This window comes from Lycium ferocissimum, chromosome 8, assembly GCF_029784015.1.
Source record: "Lycium ferocissimum isolate CSIRO_LF1 chromosome 8, AGI_CSIRO_Lferr_CH_V1, whole genome shotgun sequence".
NCBI lineage: Eukaryota > Viridiplantae > Streptophyta > Magnoliopsida > Solanales > Solanaceae > Lycium > Lycium ferocissimum.
The window spans coordinates 38,782,119-38,791,740 of record NC_081349.1 but is presented as its reverse complement, the minus strand read 5'-3'; the positions used below and the strand labels follow the sequence as shown (position 1 = coordinate 38,791,740).

General features: G+C 31.6%; 1 protein-coding gene across 1 annotated transcript; it reads left to right on the top strand.

The window, feature by feature from the left end:
- Nucleotides 1–5,391: 5,391 nt before the first annotated feature.
- LOC132068391 (abscisic acid receptor PYL4-like) lies at nucleotides 5,392–6,443 on the top strand. Its single transcript, XM_059461964.1, has one exon. The coding sequence runs from the start codon at nucleotides 5,468–5,470 to the stop codon at nucleotides 6,110–6,112; it is 645 nt and encodes a 214-aa protein (XP_059317947.1). The 5' UTR covers nucleotides 5,392–5,467; the 3' UTR covers nucleotides 6,113–6,443.
- The last annotated feature ends 3,179 nt before the right edge of the window (nucleotides 6,444–9,622 follow it).

The window sequence follows — 9,622 nt, the reverse complement described above, 5'->3', positions numbered from 1 at the left end:
CGTTTTGTGTTGTTTCCTTATTTAACATGCATATTGCCATATATATATATAAAGCCAATTAAAAATTTCAAGATTTTCAATTCATTAGGTAGTTGTACACTTGTACTAAATAAATTTAAATCATTAAAGTACCTCAAAAGCTCAGCCTTTATTAGTACTTTTCTTTTGTCAAATATCCATTTTAATTCATCTAGAAGGAATCTCGTGATACTTACAATGTACAGTGAACTCAACTTGTCATAAATTTATAAGATCTTTAATTACCAATTGCTATTTTTTTTAATTTTATTTCAAATTGCTATTAACTTCAAGAAAAATCTGTCAATATTCAAAGTTGTAGCTGGATATTTCGTCTACAAATGGCATAAACTTTATCATCATTTATTTGTTTGTATATGAAAAAATTGCAACTTGTTGGTACATTAATGGGAATTTCTTTAACACAAAAAGTACTGCAGCAAACGCCCCCCCCCCCTCCTACCAACCCCCAGCTAAGCAAAATAAAAAATAAAAAAATAAACAAGTTGATAATGCTAAAGAAAAAAAAAACCCATATCTAGAACGTTTATCAGTACATATATTAAAAAATAAGACAAAGCTCAAGTTGAAATGAAGATAAATCTAAATACCCACAAATGGGATGAGTACCTTCTTTTAGGTGGTATCTTGCTTATAATAAAATGATTCCATATAACAAATGATAGAATAAATAATAGGAAGATTGGTGTCCAAATTTACCTTTTTACTATACGAAACATATTAATTTTATCATATGTTATTCTTTGCGTTCGTATCCTCGTTATAATTAGCAAAAAGTCCTGTCCTGACTTTACCAGAGCTTTAACATTAATTTAGTAAATTTCACGTGTCAAAAAATTTCAAAAAATGCTCAAATTATCCCTTTACTTTCTTTGTATCATGGTTCAAAATTACACTCTAGACTTCTTGTTGAAGCGGTCTTTTGGAATCAAGGGCAAATACCAGATTATTTGCGAACAACAATGGTAACGACACCAAATTATATAATATGTAGAAGGATATTTTTACCATACTAGATGATTTGCTAACGATAACTATAATGACCCCAAAATATAACAGATGAGGATATAACTCAAATAATTCATATGTATAGTATATAAGTATATAGAAGAATATGTTTGACCATTTTCCTACAAAATAAACAAAAAATTATGTGTATCATGAAGTGATAACATGTACACTACAAGTTGCTTTTTTAGCGGAGGTGAAGAATACCGCCAAAAAAGTTTACATAAAAAGAAATTAAACGACTCGTTGCCTTTGCATGTTTCTCCTTTTAATTTGTCTTTTAGCAAATATTCAAAAGCTTCAAAATTAATTTGCAAGAAGTTGGCATGGTGAACCCATTGTTTACAATAATTATTTTACTACTATTAGCTTTCAATCATACAATTTGCAGGAATATTAATAATCAGCATTTTATATATCTCTTTGACAGTTCTACATGAGGCAAATTTAAATTAATCGAGACAGCAAAATTGAGATTAATATGTTTACATCACTTTAGAAAAGCTGATATGCCCCTTAGAGAAATATCAAAATTCTATTCCTAAAGCTTTTACTTTTTTTTTTAGGAAAATGCTGAACTTAAATGGTAAGCTTTTCTGTATAGACAGAAGTTATTCCAATGTTTGTACCAAAAAAAAAAAATGTTATTCCAATGTACTAACAAATGCATGATCGTGAAATATGTGAACAATATTCCAATTCTCCATGTGATTTGAATTTTGAACGGATGTTGCATTAAAATTATTGTATCCAATTTTTAGGTTCTTAGATTTTTTATTAAATTTTTATATTTATTAGAATGTTATAGTATCAAAAATACTAGGTTTAGTTAACCAAAAAATTTTATAGTCCATCTTCCGCTCGATTTGGAGTGCATACGCTTTTAAAGTATTTTTCAACAAGAATATGTCATGGTTCCTCTTACTACAATTTTTTTTTTAAGTGATGAATGACATAACGTGAAAAGACGTTGTTAGCACGTTATCCAAATGGTCTTTAGAATTTTTACTGGACCAAAGAGAATATTTATAGTACAACTAACTCGGCAAGTTGCGCTAAAAGGTAGTAGCTTCTAGTTTAATACTTTTCCCTAAAAAAAAAAAAATTATAATTTTAAATTTAAAAATAATTAACTTTACATCATCCATTTTATGATTGATGAGAAATTTTTATAACCACTAGCATGTTTAAGGCAATAAATTTCAAAGTATTGATAGTCACATAAACACTGTGACATGTTTTTTTACCACGAATTTCTTTTAAAGAACCATTTCATTTTTAAAAACCATATCAATATCAGTTCAAACTATATGTCATATGAATGGAACAAATGGAATATTAAAAAAGATATATGGAAGTTGATGGATCTTTTATAACTTTTTCTTGCACGAACACCATGTGAATTGCAAGGAAAAAAGGGATCAAAGTTGAGGAAGAGTGAGCGGGGGAATTTGGAGATTTGAAGAAAGGACTGTAAAGAAGCTTCTTGATAATTACCATTACCATTAAAAGTTAAAGTTGTCCAAATATTTATTAATTAATTAACCTAGCTAGCATGATTTTCATATTTAGTACTATATATGGTTGGTAATGAAAAAGATAGAACCAACAATATGATGGCTGAAGTGACTAAAAAGATAGCCATTCTATTGGATGATAAAACATTACCGTACTAAGACATTATGAAACCTTCTAATCTAATTTCTACCCCACTTGCCTATTTGATTATAATAATCTATCAAAATTCAAAGTTAAATAAGATCTTAACATTTTGAGCTAGTCGACTAAAGATAGTTTTAACAGCCTAGTCGTCATAGTATAAATAATCATTGTTACTATATACTTAATATATAACAAATTTAATAAGTATTTAGTTAGTGTATAACACAACGATTATATACTGTATGTTGACTAAAATTATTAAAAAAGATTACGTTTACTATTTTTTATTGTTACCCTTGTTGGACTGTTGTATAGTACTAAAATTTAAATGTTTGCCAAATAGCAACTTTTAACATCGGTAACCAAACATAATAAGCTGAGTCCGTAACTTAAATGATCCCAAAAGTGGAATTTGATCCAAAATAATTCACAAAAAAAAAAAAATTAAAGATTTTTGCACTAGACAAAATTAGCACAATAAGAGCTAAATGTGACGGCATATTGAGCACTAATTTTGTGCGCAATAGGGGTTACCATCATTTACTGTGATTATTGTGGTTGTGGACATTCTAAGTTCACGTTTCTTGTTTGTCAATAGAACAAAATGCTTTTAGAATATTAGAGATAAAGTTTACTTGCCTGATTATGTCTTGCACTTTGTAAATTTTAATTATGTTCCATTGTTGAAGTGACTTGTAGTTTTAGGACTTCCAAAATATCGTCAGTAACTTGTTATTTGGTGCGCAACACTGATTGTGACACTTGGTATAATTTTAAAGTTTTGAAATTTACGTTTTTTTTTTATACGTCAATGACCAAAGATACTATGCCTCAAAACTCCGAAATATTAATATTTTATATAGAACCTGATATCTTTTTCTGCGAACAATAATGTAGGCTCAGTACATCAAGTATTCCTAAAAACTACAAGTAACTTCAACAATGGAACATAATTAAAATTTACAAAATGCAAGACTTATTTAAGTTGCGGACTCATAATAAGCTTCCCCTTTGCTCAATTTTTGTGGCATCTTTCGGATTTCGAAATTCAAAGGAGTTTCTAATTTGACCACGATTTTTTATATGTCTTTTAAATATTTTGAACTGTCAATTATTGTGACTTATAGTACTTTTTACGTCGTTTTCAACTATGTAAATTTTATCTCAATAAACTTAAAGATTCCTTGTCCGAAGATATGATCAAACTTAATAAATTTGACTTTCGAAAGTCGAATTGTAATTTTGACCGGGGGAGTACCATTTTAAAAGTTATATCATTAGGCACTCTTTTGACAAACAAACAAAAAATTGGACAAAAACACCCCCTACTTAAAATACGAAATAACTCTCATATAGTACTCCATCCGTCCATTTTTCATTTGTCTAATAATGACTTGACACTCCCCTTAAGGATCAATAAATAAAATGACAATTTTACTCTATCACTTTTTAAATTTAATAAATTCAATATTCTGGAGAATGCATTGGAAAATGATTATGGTTAATAATAAGGGTAAATTAGAAACTAAGTGATAAACTATGTCTTGATTTTTCGAACTGAATAAATAAATGAACATCTATTTTTAGTGCAAAGAGAGACAAATAAAAGTGGACGGAGGAAGTAATTACCAAAAAAACAATTGGTTCATCTCAGTCAAACTTGGACTCAAACCAACTCGACTTAGAGCCCGTTTGAATGGACTTATGACTTTTGACTTATCAGCCAAAAGCCCTAAATAAGAAATTCTAACTTATGACTTTTGGTTTATTTTTGTTATGTTAACTTGTCAAAACACCTATTTCGTCCACACACAAGAATTGATTGGGCTGATAACGTAATTATACGAAAGTTGTGGGGCAATTTTATTCCAGACTGCGTCTAAATAAGCTTTTAGCAACTTGATCATCAACTTGCATGGCCCTAACGTAAGCAGTTAGCTAAAACGCCAACTCTTGCTATAATTTTGTCCTTAAAGTTGATGATCTCCGAGGATTTATCAACTAACATGACACAACTAGACAAATATTTTCAAGATTTTTTGTAGAGGATACGAGATTTATTCTAGGCCAAATCTTTTAATCTTTTTTTTTTTAAAAAAAAAAAAACAAAAATTGTGTCCAATCAAATGCCGTCATATAAATTGAAACTAAATAAATAGTTAAACTCATAATTTAAAGACTTAATACATTGACATCCCCTCAAAATTGCTAGCAAATTTCATGTATATATCAGAACTACAACTTGTTCCAATTGAACACATGATAAAATATTCTTATTAGACACTTTCAGTTCAAATTTTCAAAATTCTTTTTGTTTGTGTTTTTAAATGCCCATTACATAGATAAGTTAATCACTTAAAATATGTCATCTCTTTTAATTATACAATTAACTCTCGATAAGTTGTAAAACCTTTGACATGTTCCAACTTAGAATGATGTGAATTAAAGGAGATCGATGTCATTTTAATTAATTAACTGATTTCTGTAATCGACATTTGCGATTACGGGCAAAAGAATTGCAATTTATTTGACGAAAATATCTAACAGGATCAAGGTGTTTAATTGAACAATTCATAATTCGAGTGTATAAATGAAATATGCGGGCTGACGATGTATTAAGCCTAATTTAAATGTGTGTTTGGACCTGACTACATGTATATAAATCATCATCATTTATAATTATATCAGACTCCATTCTCATCTCTCTCTTTATTCTCTTACCAAAAAGCACAACAAAGAAAACTAAAAAGAGATAGAGATGACTTCCACACTTCAACACCACCGTATCAACCACCATAACACCACCACCACACTCTCCGGAAACTTCCACAAACAACAACATAATATCTCTGTCCCCAACAACAACAACAACAACCAATGTTGTTCCACCATAGTACAATCCATATCCGCCTCCATCGATACCGTATGGTCCATTATCCGCCGATTCGACACCCCGCAAACCTACAAGCACTTCCTCAAGAGCTGCCACGTCATCGTCGGGGACGGAAAAAACCCCGGTTCACTGAGGGAAGTTCATGTCATCTCCGGTCTTCCAGCGGCTTCGAGCATCGAAAGGCTTGAAATTCTAGACGATGAGAAGCATGTTATGAGTATTAGTATTGTCGGTGGGGAGCACCGGTTGAGTAATTATCGGTCGGTGACGACGCTTCATCGGACGGTGGAGGAGGATGGTGGTGATGGTGAAGGGACGGTGGTTGTGGAATCTTACGTTGTGGATGTACCGCATGGGAATACTAAGGAAGAAACGTGTGTTTTTGTTGATACTATTGTACGTTGCAATTTGCAATCTTTAGCGCAAATAGCGGAGAATTTGGAGAAAACTAAGTATACAACAACAACAAGTAATGCCCGTACTTTTACAAGTAAGGGCCGAAGAGGGTAGGTTATACGCAGATCTTATCCCTACTTTTTGGATAAGGAGGCTGTTTCCGGTACTCTCTCACAGGTCAAAAGAAGTAATCAAAAGGATGATTAAAAGGTTTATTTATTTCAATCGAGAGGCTCGAAATTTTAGACGACGAGAAGCATGTCATGAGCATTAGTATAGTAGGTGGGGAGCACCGGTTGAATAATTACCGGTCGGTGACGACGCTTCATAGGACGGTGGCGGAGGATGGTGGTGGTGGAGTCTTGTGTTGTGGATGTTCCACATGGGAATACTAAGGGAGAAACGTGTGTGTTTGTTGATACGATTGTACGGTGCAATTTGCAATCTTTAGAGGCGGATCCGGAATTAAATGTTTATGGGTTCTTGCAACGACTTTAAGTTAATATAAGATAATAGTTGTGTTCACAGTCAAATGTTTATAAACATTTCACTATAAGGTTTGAGCAAAAGCTACTGGTTCCGTGAACCTGCACCCGACATGTTGAATCCACCCCTGATACGTAGTATGATATTATTTTGTGTTTTGTACTATGTATTTTGTACATTATTTTCTTATAAGTATCTGGTATTCAGGATCACCGCTATTTTCTTATGTATTTTGTACCATAGTCCATATTACATGCATTTCATCAGCACATATTTTAGATTGATACATAAATTTTTCTTCTCCTTATTATTAAACGTAACTATTCTTTGCTTCTGTTAAAGCTTCTAAATTTGAAATTGTAAGGTTTGAATATTTGAAACAATGAAGCTCAGAGCTTACTTGCCGATCGAGCTAAGAAGATTAATTAGTTTTGGACTGTCAGGGTGATATTTGATATTTCTTTTTAGGCACGTTGCTTGGGTTGGGTTTTGGTATTCGAACATTTCAATGTTAAAATGTCCTACCAACCTAATACTCCTTCACACATTATCTAAGATCATAGCTCCTTCTTCTTCATAATGTAGGAAGTAAGAACTAGGATCTAATCATATAAAACCAAATGTTATTAAGCAATTATTTTTTCTTTTTAAATGTATATTGTTTGTCAGTGATTGTTAATCCAACTAAGCTTTTCGAGAGAAAACTCAAGTAGCAATTAATTAATTAGCAGAAGAAGGCGCTAGGCGCAGCAGCAATATAATCGTCTTGTTTATCTCTTGGTTCTTCTTTTGTTTACCTTTAAAGGTTGTAAGGCAGACAAATTGAGAATTCTTCTTTTTTTCTGTTAGGGTAACTTCGGATAGTATTTTAGATGGATTAAATATGGTCAGTTATACTATAGACCAACGAAATGAATTAGCAAAATTAAAGCAAAGTGGGGGAGATAGTCCATTAAAATATCCTCTTTGTTGGCAGACCTGTATTACTCGTAGATTAATGTCATGGGCATTATTTAATGAACATAATATAATGAACGAATTTCATTATTAATCTCCATATGGTCTAATTATTTTTCTCTTCGGCAACACTATTTAAAGGGAGAACCAGTCGTGAGCTTCACAAATTGACATTGAATATAATTTTATCCATACTACTAATTGCAGTATTCTGAATAAAATTCTTAAGTCTTTGGACACTGAACCTGCAATATTTATGTACCCAACAACTCGTTCTTGGATTTAGTTTATATATATTGATAATGTTAAAAAGATTATATGCAATTTATTCTGTTAAAGCAGATTATCTATCTTATTTTTCAAATAATTAGGTTCACTTGTCATGTCACAGTTGTTCAAACTCTTTGCTCAAACCAAGTCATATCTCTGTTAGTGGTGGTAAATTAGCCGACAAAAGTATGATCTGTCCAAGCCACTAATAACCTGCTCATTAGTAACTCAACTCATCTTAACTAGGCCAAGTTCAGCTCACCTAAAAGTTTGATGTGGACTAAGTTTATAGTCTAATTTGATCCATTAGAAACCTTGTTAAAATAGGTTTTTTCTTTAAAAGTATCTTTGATATGTTATATATAGGTACAAATTAAGAAGAAATGTTTATTAGTTTCGTTTGGTAATAAACAAACTATTAGAAAGAAAACAAAAATTAAAACTTTGTAAGAGTTGGACAAGTTAGGTTATGATGTATTGTTTTACTCATATTGATCCACCCAATATCAGCCCAAATAACTTTAGGTAGGGTTAGATTGACCCATTTATTGATTCAACTTATTTTGACCTGCTTAAATTCAGCTCAAATCGTTCATTTGTCACCTCTAATTTCTGCGGTAGGGCTTGGTAGATGGACAGGAAAAAGCTCCAATTGCAGCATTAATTGACGAGGGATCGAAAAGAAAAATAGGTTGCAATATCATTTTTCATTCAAATGCAAAGGGAACAGATAAATACTGATGCGAGTTCACGACGTGATAGAAGAATCAAGCTGCTCCAATAAAGTGCCAATTTGCAATTAAATCAAAGACAAGTTGTATTTTTATTTTCTAAATCTTTTATGGGGTTTTCCACCTCCTTTCTTTTATGTTTCCCCAATATATATATATATATTATATGTTGTGATCGGCAACGAAGAAATTGATGGAAATTAATTTGCAAGTAGGTTTGCAAGTGGGCAAGGAGGCTTTTATTGAATTTCAATTTGTTTTGCCTACTTGTATTAATCAAGATCCCCTTAGGATTTCAATTTTTCTTGTATCTTTTTCTTATAAAAAAAAAAAAACAATTTCTGATCACTCGGAGTTCGATAAGCTTATTGGGCAAGATCAAATCCGGGTTCACACCGGGAAGTCCCACCTTGAGGTAAAACGATCATGATAAAGATGACTTCGTACCATGCTAGAACCTGAAATCTTTGATTAAGGATGAAGAAATACTTATAAGATTTTAAAATATCCTAATAATTCATCCTCTATTCATATAGATTGAATTCTCGTGTTGGTAAAAAAAGAATTTTAACTTTGATTTAGCAAGACGACTTGCCGACAAAAACAAATGTACATCTTATCGTGAAAGATATATAGAACAGAAAAGTTTACAATGTCGAGGATCAGCTTTATTTCCCCTTAAAATATGGCAAATTTTAAAAAACATTGTCGCGGCAGATTCTCAAGTTGGAATAAATAATCATTGGTCAAATAGTTAAGGTTTTTATGAAGCACTTCTTATTTCATTACTTGCGTCATTTGGACTAATTAAAACCGGACTACCAGAGGATGAGAAAGTTCGAGTTGAATACTACGAGGCCCCTTTCCTCAGTGTAGGTAAGAGATCATATGTTTTTATGAGAAAACCATAAATAGATTCTATTAGCAAATCATAAATCATATGTTTTTTTTAAATTAATTTTTGGATCTATCTAATCCCCCAGGCCCCATGAATGAGGATTAGTTTTTTTTTTAGCAACTTACTACCTCCATTCATTACTTGTCCATGTTTGGCCTGACTCACCTTTTAAGAAGCAATAAATAAAAGGACAGTTTTACGGCATCACCCTAATTATCCTATGGTGGGAAATGATTTAAAAATAATTAATAAGAATAAAGTAGAACAGTCTCATGGGTGCTT